Here is an 18,150-nt window from a genome sequence, read left to right as displayed (position 1 = left end):
TATATAAGACATACTTACCTTGGAAAGTAGACATACATTAGAGTAGAAACCATATTGTTAGAAAAAGGATACAAGTTTTGATACAATGGAATCAGTGATTTCAGAGCACGGCTTGCATTTATAGCTGTTGCTCTAACCATAAGGGGTAGAACCTTTCCATTCACAATTGCACCATCAAAAAGTGGACCAAAGAAGGGAACCTGATTGAAAAATTAGAACATAGTGTTATACTCAAATTATGAAAGACTGTAAATAAGAGCAATCAAGACACTTTGCATACAAAAGTGTTTATGCTTCCTCTTTAGTTCTTCCTTCAGTAAAACTACTACTCAAATTCAATTTATTTTCCATGATGGGTCACTCATACTAAGATAATAAACAAAAAATATCAAGTATACAGGGTGTCCATTCCAAAGAACTATGTGCTTCATGTAATTAACTAGTTTAAATACTCTGATTTTCAAATTTTAGTAGTTTCAATTATAAACAAATGTCTAACACTAGCAGTAAATTTCTTTTTCTCCCTTGAGCAAACACAGAAAAGATATATATTCCTAAAGGCAAACAGTTAGTTTTTCATTATTTTTGTGTGATACCAGCTTTACTACGGAACCTAAAATACTTATTACATGGTTTATTAGAAAAAAATCTATGTTTTGATAATTAAATGTCATTTTTGTCAGGTGACTGAAAGTTTCAAAACAGTTACTCTATTTCAAAATGCTTAGCACAAATGACAGGTAAAGGCAAGGACATGAGCTGCAGATAACATGGTAAACATTTTAAATTTTGCGGTGACGTATTGTCTCTGTTGTATATTCTTCAACTTTTAAGAAAGAAAAACTGTTTAAAAATTAAAAAAAAAAACATTATTAGCTTGTGGGGTTTATAAAACTAGGCTCTAGGCCATATTAGTTTACTGACCTCTGGTTTAAATAAACCCTCAAAAGACCGGCCTAAAAGCAAAATTCACACATGGGAAACAACCCAATTCAAGGAATTCTGAAGATTCGTGATCAACTGTCAAAAAGTAGTTAATTAATTCAGTTAAAAAAACAAGAGAAAGGAACACACCAAAATACTATCAAGCTTTTATTATCCTGAAAGAAAATATGTCTGCAATAGTGTTTGGACTCTATGGTATCTGTAAGACATTCAATTATAGAATATAGGTAATAAGCTGGTTTTATAGAGGCAATAGGCCGGTTTTTTAAATTTGTAGAATCCTCATTTATTAAGTGACATGACTAAATAATTATGTAATCTTAGTAAAATGTATCAACTAAAAATATAGGAATCATACATTCCTATTCTAAAGGGAATAATTATTTCTTACTGTGGTTTTATAGGAAACTGAATCATTCTCTTAATAAAAGGTAAGTTCTTCTGTGAGCTTGGTACTTGCTCTGGCACTACCTAGACACCTCCCATCTGAACACAGTTTCTTGCTATTTATCCTGTTTCAGCTCCTTTTGAACCAGGCTTAGACAATCCACATAGCTACCGGAGTCTGTGTTACATTTCTCCTCATTTTCACAACTTAATGCCTAGTCTGATTTTTCTTCTGTGAGATGGAAACTCACAAACCCCTCCAGAACTCAAAATCAATTACTAAAATGGAAGATAAGGAGTTCTTACCTCTGGTTTTTTCATTATCTGGATACTGAACATGTGATTTTTCATTGGATATATTACAATAAGGACATCACCAAATTCTGTAGGAATAATTCCTCTCCTGTAGTCTCTAGTATGCTCAGACCAAACAATGTGAACTTCATCGTTTCCTAAATGTCTCAACTGGAAAACCAAGAAAATAATTTATAGTGCTTTATAAAAGCTCTGTTGAGTATAGTCATATAGCTATGGACAACAAGCTATAAAAACAGAAAAGATAAAGAAGCGAAAAAATTGTTAAATCTCATTTGATAATTTTCACAATATGTGAAAAGTGAACACTCAAAGACATTAGGAGAGACTGCAGAAGCCCAGATAATTTCAATTGCCCATAATCAATGGGAAACAGAGAACTTAGATAAAAAAGATTCACATACAGCCCAAATACTCCCCTTAACTAGCAACTCTACCAATTTTCCACTACCAAACCCTTTAATAGATGGTTTGAAAGAGTGACTAATTTGAGATTCTTCTTTTATCCTGATTACTCTCCGGAAGTGCTACTGAGCAGTGAGATTGCCTGAGAAGACAACAGGAAGAGAAGTAAAAGAAACAAGTAATTCATACATTGGGCAATCATCTATTAAGATAAAGTTGATTATGTTTGGTTTAAGAAATTTATTTCTAGGTTTTCTTTGCTCATGAAACTTAAAAATTCTTCCAAATAGATGTCTTGAGATCTGTTAGACCCTCAAGATGTTATTTAAACATTTGTGGTGCTTACCAAGGTGTTTCTGGCAATCAGAGTTAACATTATGATAATTTAAATAGCAAAAAAAGCGAAGCATTCAAAAGTTGGATTTCTAGTAAGTTACTGGAAAATTAACTTAATGCCCATTACTCTTGAGTTTTCTTCATAAAGACTAATATATAATCATGAATTTTATTACCCTAGTCCATTTATTGATTCTGTCACTGCAAACACTTGAGCCCACTTTTGGTACATATCTTACATGGGCTTTTCCATTACTTTTAGATAACCGAATACACTGCAGTTGGGAACGTTTGAAAGAGAAAACTAGGGATAAGTGTCATCACCATTTACACTATAAACTAATGTACTGGCAATTTCTGTTTTTGAAATATGTCATTTATTTTGGCTTAAAGACCATAAGGCAGGAAAAAATTCCCGTGTGATTTAAACAAAGAAAAGAATTAAGTCTAATTAGTGAAAGGCTCTCTTCTGTCACTTCTTAACCCTGGAGTAACTCTTACCTGTGTGTGTATACACATACACACCCAACTTGAAGGATATAAATGTGGGACTTGGGCTTTGTGACATTTTTAAAAAGCAAAAAAGATTACACAACTCAGAAAAGCCATGGCTCTATAATTTCATTTTTTAATCAAAATACTTTAAAAATATCCTTCCTATACAGCCATGCCCATGTGTCAGCTTCCCTAATAGGTTTATGTTAACTGAATACAAAAGAAATGTGAAATAAATTTAACCAGGAGGGATGATCCAATCTAATTTTGATACATTAATGTCATATGCTGTACATGTTACAATAGCAGCCAGATCTAATACTAAGCTCCAGGCTATACTGAGATTTCCAAATGGCAGATTGTTCTAAGTGATATCAAGTATAATTGAAGTAATAAACGATAGTAAAAGCTGAGCACACTGTCAGGAAGAATTTAAGTATTTACTTTTTAAAATTAAATGAGTTAGGTTAGGAAAGACAAGACAACTGAAATAATGCAGGTCTCAATTTACAGAAAATTCCTTTTATTTATCTGCTACATTAACCCTTGAACTCTTGCCAAAACTACCTATAATTTCTAGTGCCCACTTATCTAAAGAAACAAGAGAAAGGGGCAACTATACTTTTATCTTACAGCCAAAGCTTGTATTGAAATATCTTCCATACGATATTAAAAGTCTGTTAAAGAAGTTTAATGGAAAAGAACAACATGTTTGCCAAGATGTTGTAATGAAGATTTTTGGCACAGAACCATGCATATAACAAAGTCATTCTAAACATGTTCAAACATTTTAAGGGAAAACTTCATTAAAATCCCTTATCATTTATATCCAAAAGCTAAAAAGGTAATTATTTTAGGTTGTCATGATGAGGCACATTTTTATATCTTTAAAACCTATTATACAGTAATTAAACACAAATTGAGAAATTGCTAATCATTGCTATGAATCTTAGAAATTTCTGAAAGACAATTGAAACAATGAATTTTTTTTTTTTTTTTTTTTTGAGACAAGAGTCTCACTCTGTTGCCTGGGCTAGAATGCAGTGGTGCAATCATAGCTCACTGCAACCTCAAACTCCTAGGCTCAAGTGATCCTCCTGCTTCGGCCTCTCAAAGTGCTAGGATTTCAGGCATGAGCCACCACACCTGGCCAAGAATGAATTTTTAATGGTTAAGAGTTAATAGGGGCTGGGTGTGGTGGCTCATGCCTGTAATCCTAGCACTCTGGGAGGCCGAGGCAGGTGGATTGCTTGAGGTCAGGAGTCCGAGACCAGCCTCAGCAAGAGCGAGACCTCGTCTCTACTAAAAAATAGAAAGAAATTATCTGGCCAACTAAAATATATACAGAAAAAAAAAAATTAGCTGGGCATGGTGGCACATGCCTGTAGTCCCAGCTACTGGGGAGGCTGAGGCAGTAGGATTGCTTAAGCCCAGGAGTTTGAGGTTGCTGTGAGCTAGGCTGATGCCACAGCACTCACTCTAGCCTGGGCAACACAGCGAGACTCTGTCTCAAAAAAAAAAAAAAAAAAAAGTTAACAGAAATTTCAGGTCTATGTATATTTGACATACTTTATATACTATTTTATATTTATTTTATTTATTCCTGATCTCTTACGAACTTACAAGATTGTGTTCCATGAATACTCAGCAGGTTTTCCTACACTCTGAAAACTCTCAAACCTCCCTATGTTTTTTTGACCCAGATGCAAATTCATTTATTTGACAGTACAAGACTTCTGTACATGGGATAGGTGTGTTAAAATGACTGGCAATGACACTACTCTTCTAAATTCACTTCAACTGCTGTTGAAGTCATTTTGGTATATATTAATAATATAGGCTACAGATTATCATTATTTATGAAGATAAAGCAGCTAAATGAAATTCAATATGTATACAACTGAAATTCTTAATACACTATAGAACGTTTATATGGGCAATGACCTTAAAGTTCTCATTTCCCACTCAATATAGAGTGCTATGATATCCCTGAGAAATAGATATCCTACTTCTGCTTGAATACTTCTAAGTTTGGAGAGTTTACCAATTCACAAATCAGTCTATTTCAAGGAGCTACAGTCACTGAAACATTCTTTATACTACACTAAAACCTGCTTTCCTGAAGCTAGTTCTTCTAAAATGAGCCTTATCAGATATCCAATTTTTTCTTTTCCAGGTTAAAAGTGTTATTAGTTCCTCTTCTTATACTTTAAAAACATATTTATTATCCTGGATTATTATCTCAGTTTGCTGATGTTTCTATTAAATTGCAGTGTACAGAATAGAATAATGTCAACATATGCTCTAATACAGTAAACTGTGTTTCTTCCTTTGTTCTATTCACTAAATTATTTTTTGCATTTTTATAATGTTGGCTCAAACAGAACTTATAGTCAATTCAAACCCCTAAGTCTTTTTCTTACAAAGTTCTTTTAAGCAGGTACAACTGAGTGCTAGAACTAAAGAGAGGATTTCATATTTATTCCTACTACATTTTCCCTTGCCAGGTTCAGATTATCTTTAACTTTATGAAGGTCTATTGTTAGCCTGATTCTGATAGTCAATGTGTTGGTTCACTCTTTCCCAGATTTGAGCTATCCTTAAATTCAAATTCTTGTGTGTTCATTTAGGTTTTGGACAAAAATGTCAAATGGGACAGGTTTAGGGTAAGAGCCTTAAAGCAAGTCATTAGAAAGTTTCCTCTGGTTAAAAAAAAAAATACCCAACATTTATTAAGGTATTTATTTATTAAGTGCTTACTATTTATGATGTTTACAACAATGCTACAAGGTAAGTATAATTATTATTATTTATTCTTATTTACTTTTATTTATTTTAATTTATTTTCTTTGAGACAGAGTCTTACTCTGTTGCCTGGGCTACAGTCCATAGCATCAGCCTAGTTCACAGCAGCTTCAAATTCCTGGGCTCAAGAGATCCTCCTGCCTCAGCCCCCCGAGTAGCTGGGACTATAGGCACTGGCCACTATGCCCGGCTAATTTTTTCTATTTTTAGTTGCCTGGCTAATTTCTTTCTATTTTAGTAGAAACGGGGTCTTGCTCTTGCTGGGACTGGTCTCGAACTCCTGACCTCAAGTGATCCTCCCATATTGGCCTCCCAGAGTGCTGAGATTACAGGCATGAGCTACCACAGCCAGCCAGTAAGTGTAATTATTATTACCACTATTTTTACAGGTGAGGAATTGAAGCGTAAAAGGATGAAGTAACTTACCTCAGGTCGTACAACTAATAAGAGCCAAGATTCTAAGCCCAGGTAACCTGGCTCCAGAACCCATACTTTAACCATCTCCCTATATTGCTTCTTGTTAAATAACTAATTTATGTATTTTGAATATGATTATACAGTCATGAATATACTTACCATACTACTATTAAAACCACGTCTTCAACTTGTCCAAAACTTAGTTAAATGCTTTATACAGTCTATTGTCTTTCCTGACCTAGTAATCCTATTAAAACAAATTAAGTTATTTTGATGTGATTTGTTATGGTGAACTCACAGTGGCTCCTAGTGATCACTACTTCATAATCTAAGGGCTCATAAACCATCTGTTTAAAATAATCCTATTTTGCCAGGCATTGACATGGAGCTCATGAATGTTGGTAATTTCAACAGTCTGTGGCCTGCTCCATTTCATTTTGTGAAAATCACGTTTGCCCTTTGCTGTAGACTGAATGTTTGTGTCCTCCCAAAAGTCATATATTGAAATCCTAATCCCCAATATGATGGTATTGGGAGGTGGGGACTTTGGGTGGTGATTAGGTCATGAGGGTTCCTTTATAAGGGATGAATGCCCTTAGAAGAGACCCCAGAGAGTTCACTTGCCCTGTCTGCCATGTAAGGTTATAGCAAGAAGATGGTTGGGTATCTGGTGGTCCCTCACCAGATACTCAATCTGCCAGCACCTTGATCTTGGACTTCCCTGCTTCCAGAACTGAGAGAAATAAATTTCTGTGGTTTATAAGCTGCCTAGTCTACGGTACCTTTGTTATAGCAACCCAAATAGGCCAAGACATCCATCTTGTAACAGTGCTCTCATTTTCCATGACTACCAGCATGAATTCCAGAGTCAATTCTAGATTTCCTCAGTGTCATAAAATATCATTCACCTGGTGCTGGAGACTAGAATTCATGTAAATTAACTATATTACCTCTCTCACAAAATCACCTTACTCTCCTGACCTCCCCATTTCTGTAAAAAAGCACCTAACAACTAATTATAATCACTCAGGAGCAAAGCCTGATAGTGTTTTTTGATTCCTTTGTTTTCCTTATTATGTCTCTTACAAGCTCTTTTTTTTTTTTGAGACAGAGTCTCACTTTGTTGCCCAGGCTAGAGTGAGTGCCGTGGCATCAGCCTAGCTCACAGCAACCTCAAACTCCTGGGCTTAAGCAATCCTACTGCCTCAGCCTCCCAAGTAGCTGGGACTACAAGCATGCGCCACGATGCCTGGCTAATTTTTTCTATATGTATTTTTAGTTGGCCAGATAATTTCTTTCTGTTTTTAGTAGAGACGGGGTCTTGCTCTCGGTGAGGCTGGTCTTGTGAACTCCTGACCTCGAGCGACCCACCCGCCTCGGCCTCCCAGAGTGCTAGGATTACAGGTGTGAGCCACCACGCCCAGCCATAGCTCATTTTTTTTTTTAAAGTATTATATTCCCTTTTTGTACTTTCCTTCCTATTTCCTCTATTGTTGTCTTAGATCAGATGGTAGTCATCCTATATACCTGGACTAGTTCAAGAGTTATTAAAAGGCCTTCTCTCTCCCCCTCCCTCCTTCCTATCCACTTTTGCAAATGCAGTGATGGGTAAAAATAGACAGGGTCTCTGCTCTCAAAGCTTTGAGTCCAGTGGAAGAGACAGAGTAAAATAACCATACAATAAATGAATAATGAAAATATAAACAGTGCTCTACATATACTTCTCTGAACATGGATTTGTAACAGCACTAGAATAAACGCCGAAGAACACATAGAAATTACCTAGGATAGGCAGTTACTTCAGGAGATAGTGGGATATATGTAGAAATTGAAATTTAGTATTCTCACTGCCCCAAGTCCCCATTCTTTCCCCCACCTTCCAGACACTTATACTTAGCAAAACATACACTACCATATACCTCTCAATCATGTGAAAAAACATACTTTCATATACACTGTAATAGACATACATATTTTCATATATTCACTTGCTGTCTGGATCATTATTTTTAGCAATTAAGAAAAGCTTCTTTACTTTGGGAGGCTGAGGCAGGAAGATCACTTGGAGGCTAGGAATTCAAGACCAGCCTGAGCAACATAGTGAAACCTTGTCTCTACAAAAAATAAAAAAATTAGCTGGACATGGTGGTGCATGCCTGTAGTCCCAGCTACATAGGACGGTGAGGCAGGAGGATCACTTAAGCCCAGGACTTTGAGGTTGCAGTGAGCTATGATGATGCCACTACACTCCAGCCCAGGCAACAGAGAAAGACCCTGTCTCTTAAGAAAAAATCCAAAATATTAAAAAAGAAAGAAAATCTTCTTAAGAGCAATAGACATGACATCTAGTACCATGCCTTAGCAGAGCGGGTATTCAATAAACACTGCTATTAAAAAGATAATATAACATTCCTTATCTTGGCAAACATTTTCTATCATTAGATAGTGCATAGCATAAAAATAGAATTATCTGCAATTATGGCACTTATTTAAATACACCACTTTAATGACAAAGGTGTCTCTATAGATAGTTCTTTTGGTTTGTGGCTATGGTAGCTTGCTACCATAGGGTAATCTACTCAACAAACACTTATCAAACATCAACAGGCCTGGTTCTAGGTGCTGAGGATATAGTAGCAAGCAAAACAGAGAGACAGGGCCCTTGTCCTCATGACATTGATATTTTAGTGGGAGGAGTCAGATAAACATGTAAAAATAAACAAATAGGATAACTTTACATGGTGATAAGTGCTATAAAGAAAATAATCTAGGGTAATATGATAAAGTTCCATAGTAGAAGGCTGCTTTTTTAGCTAGGATAGTCTGGAAAGGTCTGAGAAACTGTCATGTGAATTTGAGAGTAGAACAATGAGAATGAGGAAGCCTGATGATGTGGGAAAAAAACATTTCAAACACAGAATATGAAGTGTATACAATCTCTGAGATGTAAATGAACTTGACATGTTGGAAGGTTAGAATGATAGCCAGTGAGGCCAATTGTGGCAGGAAAGTGACAGAAGAGGAGATCAGAAAGATAGGCAGGCAGGTGGCCAAATCATGTAGGGCACTGAAGGCCATAGTAAGAATTAGAATTTTATTGTACACCCAATGAGAAGTCACTGCTATCCCATTCAAATTATACCATTTATAGTGGTGAGATAAATTTGTGCTGAACCATTTATATTTTCTGGTTTCTCTATCCTCTATTCTTGTCATCAGGAGTATATCTGTAAAAATTGGGGTTAAAGGCATAGCCTACAATAAAAAAATAGAATTATCTTCTATAAGGTTGATTGTTATATTTGGGACTGAAACCATGGGTATAATTTCACAGGTTTATGAACTTGACTTTTATTAAAATAATGAAAACAATTTTATTATCCTTTAAATTTGTTTTTTTAATTCATTTTCCAGACTACATTTAGCATACATACAGTTCTTTGGACAGTACCCTATATTTCATTTCTATTTAAAATTAAAATCAGACCAAGCAGGTCTACAAGTTTCATTTATTTGCGAAACCACTGTGACCAAATTTCAAGACAGAAAATGAAATGCTGTCTGTTACACTAATAGTATTTCAGAGGAAACTGACTTAAATAAAGTGCTTCTTTCCCCTCTTTTGGGGGGTCCAGGAAATGAAAGATAGACTAGAGAGTCCAACTAAGTATGTTACAATTATCTCAACTTGATCTTCATCAAACTTCTAAAAGGATGATTCAGCTATCTATGAAGCAAAGTATCAGCAAGTGGCTAGAACAAGGAGATAGAGGAAATGAGAGAGGCTCCTGTGAACACTTTATACCAATGCCTGGAGCACTTTTGATTTTTAGGGGTGAATACACTCAGTTAAGTGGAAATTATTTTTAACCATTTTCCATCAATCTTCCTCAGGTAGAGATAATTTATAGAACACATGGCTTGGACTGGGGTTATATCAGGATTTTTGATATGGTGGTATAATATTTCTAAGAGAAACTTTGCTAGACTATTTGGTTAATTTGTTCAAAAAGTACAGTCTATGTTGTAAAAATTCTGCTGCTACTGTCTTGAGCCTTGAAAAGAGTTCTCTTCACAAGAAATAAAAATGCTATACTTCAATAGGTCCAAGGACATTTACTTTCCATTCTGAGAAAATAAAATGTTTAAAAACAATTTACAAATCACCAAATAATATTTTAAATAAAAAGTCAGAACTAAAATTAGTTTCTATAAAATGGATATAAATGACTTTCTCCTACCAAGTTTAAAACAAAGAACCAGAGTCATAAATAATTCTGCTTGCCAGAGGCAGGGCTATTTCTTTATACTGACTGTCGACTATCTAATTTAATTAGAGGTATTAAACTTCATGCCGAGGTCAACAAGCCTTACTTCCTCCAATATTACACTTCAACCAGTGCTCATTAATGTGTCTACTGAATGGATTAACACACCTAAAGATATATGTACAAAGGACAGGGGGGACAACCTAATGATATCCAATTGTTCATTTGTAATAGGACACATGTTCTAGGCTTCAACTTATTACCACTAATGTGGAATTTATTAAATTCAGGAGAAAAAATACCAATACAGAAAGTGATTTTTTTTATTAAGGAGAACTGCTATAAGACAACTGGCTTCTATGATTAAGTTTAAACATTTAACCTATTAAAAATAAAGTGATTCTATAATAGAGCTAAAATATAAGCCTGTTATTTAGAAAAATTTTATATAGTAGGACTCTAAGGAGCAGATTAAGGGCAGGAATCACAGAAAATAGGGAAAAGGGAAAATCAGTATATAGAGAAATCAATGCTTATAAGTTTTTTTTTTAATGTCTACGAAGAGAAGGTTTAGACTAGTTATACTGAATTATGAGATCAGGTAAATATTCCCTTTCTGCTGGACTTAAAAGTTGATTGTCATTTCTTAAAGAACAATGATAGTATTAGGAGCTATTACATGACTACATTATTCATACACATCGAATTAATTAAAACACGTTTCAACTTAGTCTGACACTGACAGAGTAGACTTAAATTGATTTAAATTACTACTTGAGAAAATAAGACATTTCTGCAAAGAAATATACAAATGGCCAGTAAGTACATGAAACGATGATCAACATCATTAGTTAGTAGAGAAATGCAAATCACAATCACAACAAAATACCATTTCACACCTACTAGGATGGCTATAATTTTCCTAAAAAATGGAAAATAATAAGCGTTGGCAAGGATGGAGAACAACTGGAACCCTCCTTATACATTGCTGGCAGAAGTGTAAAATAGTGCAGCTATTGTGGAAAACAGTTTGACAATCCTTCAGAAAGCTAAACATACAATTTTGGGTATATTTTGCGTATAAACTTAGGAGTAAAATTACTAGATATACCCCAAATAATTTGAAAACAGTGATTCAAACAGATACTTGTACATCAATATTCATTGCAGTATTATTCATAATAGCCAAATGGTAGAAACAACCCAGGGTCCTTCAATAAATGAATGGATAAACAAAATGTGATACACACACACACTAGATTATTGGTCATAAAAGGTAATAAAATTCTGACACATGCTACAACATGAATGAACCTTGAAAACATCATGCTAAGTAAAATAAGAGAGGCACAAAAGTACAAATATTGTATGATTTCACTTATATGAGGTGCCTAGAATTGGCAAATTCATAGAGAAAGTAGATTAAAGGTTACCAGGGCCTAAGTGGAGGGAGGAATGTGGAATTACTGTTTAATGTGTACAGAGTTTCTGTTTGGAACAATAAAAAAATTCTGGGTCTTCCAGTTTCTAGTCTAGCATATAAAGAGCTTAGAAGTCACCACTTTGTCCTAACAAGTAAAAAGCCAAACCAACTGAAAAATCAACAATTCTTAGATCCATCAGAGAAGTGAGGTCAAAGGGAAAACTGCTCTCCCCAGCCCCCACTCAATTGGAGAGAGGAGAATCACAGCTTATCGGAGTAGACACTCATGAGCAGAAACTTTCATGGAATCCAATGCCAGTATAGGAAAACCTGAACTGTAACTGAACTGCTGGAGGTTCAGTGTAGACAAATCTGAGAGTTAAAAACTCCAAGGAATGGGCAAAGGACATGAATAGAAACTTTTCAAAAGAAGATAGACTAATGGGTAACATATGAAAAAATGCTCAACATCTCTAATCATCAGGAAAATGCAAATCAAAACCACGAGATATCACTTATCCCCACTGAGAATGGCCTTTATCAAAAAGTCCCAAAACAATAATAAACGCTGGTGTGGATGCAGAGAGATAGAAACACTCATACGCTGCTGGTGGGACTGCAAACTAGTGTAACTTCTGTGGAAAGCAATATGGAGATATACCTCAAAGAGATACAAGCAAAACTACCATTTAATCCAGCAATCCCATTACTGGGCATCTTCTACCCAAACGAAAAAAAGACATTCTATAAAAAAGACATCTGCACTAGAACATTTATAGCAGCACAATTCACAATTGCAAAGATGTGGAAACAACCCAAGTGCTCATCAATACATGAGTGGATTAATAAAATGTGGTATATGTATACCATGGAGTTCTACTCAGCCACAAAAAACAATGGTGATCTAGCACCTCTTGTATTATCCTGGATAGAGTTGGAACCCATTCTACTAAGTGAAGTATCCCAAGAATAGAAAAACAAGCACCACATGTACTCACCATCAAATTGGTATTAATTGATCAACACTTAAGTGCACATATAGTAATAAAATTCATCGAGTGTTGGGCAGATGGGAGTGGGGAGGAGAGGATGGGTATTTACACACCTAATGGGTGCGGTACATGCTTGAAGCTCTGACTCAGGTGGGGCAAGGGCAATATACATAACCTAAACATTTGTACCCCTGTAATATGCTGAAATAAAAAAAAATTAAAACCAAAAAAAAGGAAACTCCAAGGAACTAGTCATACGGGGACCACCCCAACTTTTGTAAGTTTTATTTCTAGGTGCTCTACCAGGTCTTCCCAGTGAGGCTTCAGGGAGGGGGAAGGGAAAAGCAATTATTAAAAATACACTAAAGCACCTCTTCTTAAAAAGGCCTGCCCTCAGGAGAAACTAATTTACTAGAGCCTAACCTACCTGGGAGAAAAAAAATACCCAACTCCAGCTCCCTCTAGTCATCCTGTCCCACCTAAGGGGTGGGGAGGAACTGGAAAACACTGGTGAAATCCACAATCCAGGGGCACATGTTCACCAAAAGACTGAATCCTAATTAAGGGACAACAGAATGCTTCCCCTCCTCTCATACCTTATCCCCATACCACTACAGGCCTAACAGTGTTCCTTTCACCCAATATATCTATGTCTGGATTTCAGCAAAAAATTACAAGGCATACTAAGTGGGAAAAAACATAGTCCGAAGAAACTGAACAAGCATCAAAACCAGAGTCAGATGTGCCAAGGATTAGTAGACTGGGAATTTAAAACAACTATGATTAATATGCTAAGGGCTCTAATGGAAAAAGAAGACAACATGGAAGAACAGATAGATAATGTAATCAGTGATGAAAATTCTAGGAAAGAATTAAAAAGAAATGCTAGGGATAAAAAACACTGGGACAGAAATGAAAAATGTCTTTCATGGCTCACCAGTAGACTGAACGCAGTGGAGGAAAAGAATCTCTGAGTGTGAGAGCATCTCAATAGAAACCTCCAAAACTAGAAAGCAAAGAGAAAAAAGGCTGAAAAAAAGAAAACGGAATATGTAAGAATTGTAGGACTACTACAAAAGATGTAAATACACATAATAAGAATACCAGAAGGAGAAGAGAGAAAGGAACAAATTCAATATTTGAAGCAATAATGACAGAGAATTTCCCAAAATTAATGTCCAACACCAAACCCAGATTCAGAAAGCTCAGAAAACAATCAAGCAGGATAAATGCCAAAAAACTATAACTAGGCATATATCATATTCAAACTTCAGCAAATCAAAGATAAAGAATAATTCTTGAAAGAAGCCAGAGGGAAAAAAATATCTACAGAGTAGCAAAGACACAAATTACTTCTGACTTCTCCCCAGAAACCATGCAAGCAAGAAGACAGTAGAGTGAAATATTGAAAGTGTTCAGAGAACACCCCACACCCGCCAATGTGCCAATGCAGAATTCTGTACCTGCGAAATTATTCTTCAAAAGTGAATGAAAAATAAAGACTTTCTCAGACGAACAAACACTGAGGGAATTTGTTGCTTGTAGACCTGTTTTCCAAGAAGTGTTAAAAGAAGTTCTTCAGAGAGAAGGAAAATAATATAGGTCATATACTTGGATCTACGTAATAAAAGGAAGAACATCAGAGAATGAATAAGTGAAGGTAAATGAAAACTTGGGCAACCATTAAAAAAAAAGTGTAAATGATATGCTAAAAAAGGAGAGAAAATTTAACTGTATAAAACCGCTCAATTGAAACCAGAAAAGGGGCTGGGCGGGGTGGCTCAAGCCTGTAATCCTAGCACTCTAGAAGGCTGAGGTGGGAGGACTGCTTGAGCTCAGGAGTTCTAGCTGAGGAAACCAGCCTGAGCAAGAGCAAGACCCCGTCTCTACCAAAAACAGAAAAATTAGCTGGGTGTGGTGGCATGTGCCTGTACTCCCCAGCTACTCAGAAGGCTGAGGCAGGAGGATCACTTGAGCCCAGGAGTTAGAGGTTTGCAGTGAGCTACAATGACGCCACTGCACTCTACCTGGGGTTACAGAGCCAATACTCTGTCTCAGGAAAAACAAAACAAAACCCAGAAAAGGCATACAAAGTGAGAAAGACAAAAAGAGTAATGAAGAACAAGGGCAACAAATAGAAAACACTAAAAAATATGGTAGATATTAATCAACTATATCAATAATCACTTTAAATGTCAACGTTCTAAATACACCAATTAGAAGAGATTGTCAGAGTGGAGCTAAAAACAAAACACGACTAAAATACTATCTACAAGAAACCCACTGTAAATAAAGACACACAGAGATTAAAAGTAAAGGGATAAAGAAAGATGTACCATGCTAACTCCAATCAAAAGAAAGTGGGAGTAGCTACATTAATTTCTGGCAGAAGACACATCAGAGCGAAGAAAGATATCAAGGATAAAAAGGGGCATTACACAGTGATAAAGGAGACAATACTCCAAAAAGATGTAACAATCTTTAATGTGTATGTGCCTAATAACAGACCATCAAAATATGTGAGGCAAAAACTGACAGACTTGAAGGAGAAATATACAAATCCACTACTATAGTTGGCGACTTTAACACCCCTCTATCAAAAACAGACAGATTCAGTGGCAGAAATTCAGTTAGGAATAGTTGAACTCAATACCACCATCAATCAACTAGGTTTAATTGACATCTATAGACTACTTCATGCAACAACATATTATACATTCTTTTCAATCTCACATGGAACATTCACCAAGAGAGACCATATTCTGGGCTATCACACACACCACAGCAAATTTAAAAGAACAGAAATCATACAATATCTGGTCTCAGACCCTAATGGAATTAAACTAGAAATCAATAACACAAAGACAGCTGGAAAACCCTGAAACACTTGGAGATTAAACATCACACTTGTGGCCGGGCGTGGTGGCTCACGCCTGTGATCCTAGCACTCTGGGAGGCCCAGGCGGGTGGATCGCTCGAGGTCAGGAGTTCGAGACCAGCCTGAGCAAGAGCAAGACCCTGTCTCTACTAAAAATAGAAAGAAATTATCTGGACAACTAAAATATATATATAGAAAAAATTAGCCAGGCATCGTGGCGCATGCCTGTAGTCCCAGCTACTGGGGAGGCTGAGGCAGTAGGATTGCTTAAGCCCAGGAGTTTGAGGTTGCTGTGAGCTAGGCTGACGCCACGGCACTCACTCTAGCCCGGGCAACACAGCGAGACTCTGTCTCAAAAACAAAAAAACATCACACTTGTAATAACACATAGGTCAAAGGAAAAAACTTCCAGAGAAATTTAAAAATATTTTGGACCAAATGAAATTGAACAGTTCTGGAAAGGGATGGTGGTAATAGTTGCAAAAAACTGTGAGTGTACTTAAAGCCAATAAAGTAGTTAAAATAGTTTTAAAAAAGTGGTTTAAATGGTTAAAATGATAAATTTTATGTTGTATACATTTTACCACAAAAAGTCTTTCTATACTTATAGATAAAACAAAATATTGGTATTCAAGGTTTCATCTCTCAAAATTTTCCAATATATCTAGTTTGTAAAAATTTCACCATTTCAGAGTATAACTTCAATTAGACCTCAATCATTTAACAACTCTTACAGGTTGTTACCATCTCCAAAATTTGTACTATTTGTTATAAGGGATTTTTAAACATCCACTTCAGAGACTTCTTTGTAAATAATTAAAAACAAAACCTCATAATTATTTTGAGGGAAATAAGACATCTTATTTATTTGACATTTCTACAAAGGTCACAGGAATAAAGTATCAAGTACCATATAATTACCAGGTTTAATACAGTGAAGTAAAAATATCCTGATGTAGTTTTAATTTAAAAAAGCATTTAATAAAAAAATAATCTACTTTGTTCTGCTCTTAGGTTTGAAATCTAAGATACCAATAATTTCTATAAATTAAAACCACAGTAAGATATCATCTCACATTTATTAGAATAGCTATTATTAAAAAGACAAAATGTAATGTATTGATAAAAATGTGGAGAAAGGGGGACTTTGGTACACAGTTGGTGGGAATGTAAATTAGTACAGCTATTACAGAAAATAGTATGGAGGTTCTTTGAAAAATTAAAATTATAACTACTACATAATCCAGAAATCCCACTACTGGGTATATGTCCCAAGGAAATAAAATCAGTATGTTAAAGAGGTTATCTGCATGCCCATGTTCACTGCAGCCTTATTCATAGTAACCAAGATATGGAATCAATCTAAGTGTCCATGAATGGATGAATGGATAAAGAAAATGCAGTACAAATACAAAATAAAATACTATTCAACCTTAAAAAAAAAAAAGAAAGAAAGAAAATTCTACCATTTGCAAAAACATGGATGAACCTGGAGGACATTATGCTTGGTGAAGTAAGCCAGGCACAAACAGATAAAGAATGTGTGATCTCACCTACATGTGGAATCTAAAAAAGTTGAACTCACAAAAGTAGAAAGTACAGTTAACTTTTCCCTAAACATCATTAATAGGTTCTCAGAGACTGAAATTTTAAGCAAAACCAGACACAGCAGGCCCTCAAACAATGTTGTTTCCTTGATGGTTTTGTTATTGTTGATGACAAAAAAAATTGGTTTCATTATACATTGCAGTTTCCATGAACCTATCTATGGTTATGGAGGACTTATTAGGAAATGTGAGGGGGACAAAAAGGGAGAGTTTGGAATTGAAGAACAGTTGGTCTAAGGATACAAAATTTCAGTTAGACAGGAAGAATAAGTTCAAGAGATCTGTTGTACAACATGGCGACTATAGTTTATAACCATGTATTGTATACTTGAAAATTGCTAAGAGAATAGATTTTAAGTGTTCTCACCAGGAACAAATAATAAGTATGTGAAGTAACGCATGTTAATTAGCTTGATTTAGCCATTCCACATGTGTGTGTGTGTGTGTGTATATATATATATATATATATAAAACCATGTTGTATACTATATATACAATTTATCAATTGTCAATCTAAAAATAGATTTATCAATCTAAAAATAGATTTTAAAAAGAAACATGTAAGGAAAAAAAGAGTACTGACTACTAATACAGTCACTATTGTGGGATAGTAGAATAGTAATATAGAATTAATTTTAGACTCTCTCTGGGGTTTAAAAATTGTATCCATAGTCATGAAAATGATAATGGCAAATATGAGTCACTGCCAAATTCTCAATGATTACAATTACTTATTTTTATACTATACTTATAACTGTCTATAATTTGCATATGGCTTATTTTCATACAGATTTAAAATGACTTGATGGAAGAAAGGGTTTAAACTGAAGTTTAATGAAGCTTTACTTGACTCCAATCTTATTATCATTATCTACTT

The 18,150-nt window shown here is 35.3% G+C and overlaps 1 protein-coding gene across 4 annotated transcripts in view; it reads right to left on the bottom strand.

The window, feature by feature from the left end:
- RALGAPA1 (Ral GTPase activating protein catalytic subunit alpha 1) overlaps nt 1-18,150 on the bottom strand; it is a 218,785-nt gene that overhangs the window by 30,801 nt on the left and 169,834 nt on the right. For all 4 annotated transcript variants that reach the window (XM_045568583.1, XM_045568592.1, XM_045568564.1 and 1 more), the window contains 2 exons: nt 1,639-1,797; nt 73-200 (listed from right to left, as the gene is read on the bottom strand). In XM_045568583.1, coding sequence (XP_045424539.1) covers nt 73-200; nt 1,639-1,797 — 287 coding nt within the window. The remainder of the gene's footprint in view (nt 1-72; nt 201-1,638; nt 1,798-18,150) is intronic.

The sequence above is a fragment of the Lemur catta genome, chromosome 1, assembly GCF_020740605.2.
Source record: "Lemur catta isolate mLemCat1 chromosome 1, mLemCat1.pri, whole genome shotgun sequence".
Taxonomy (NCBI): domain Eukaryota; kingdom Metazoa; phylum Chordata; class Mammalia; order Primates; family Lemuridae; genus Lemur; species Lemur catta.
Note: the sequence above shows the minus strand (reverse complement) of the source record. Positions and strands in the feature narration are given on the sequence as shown.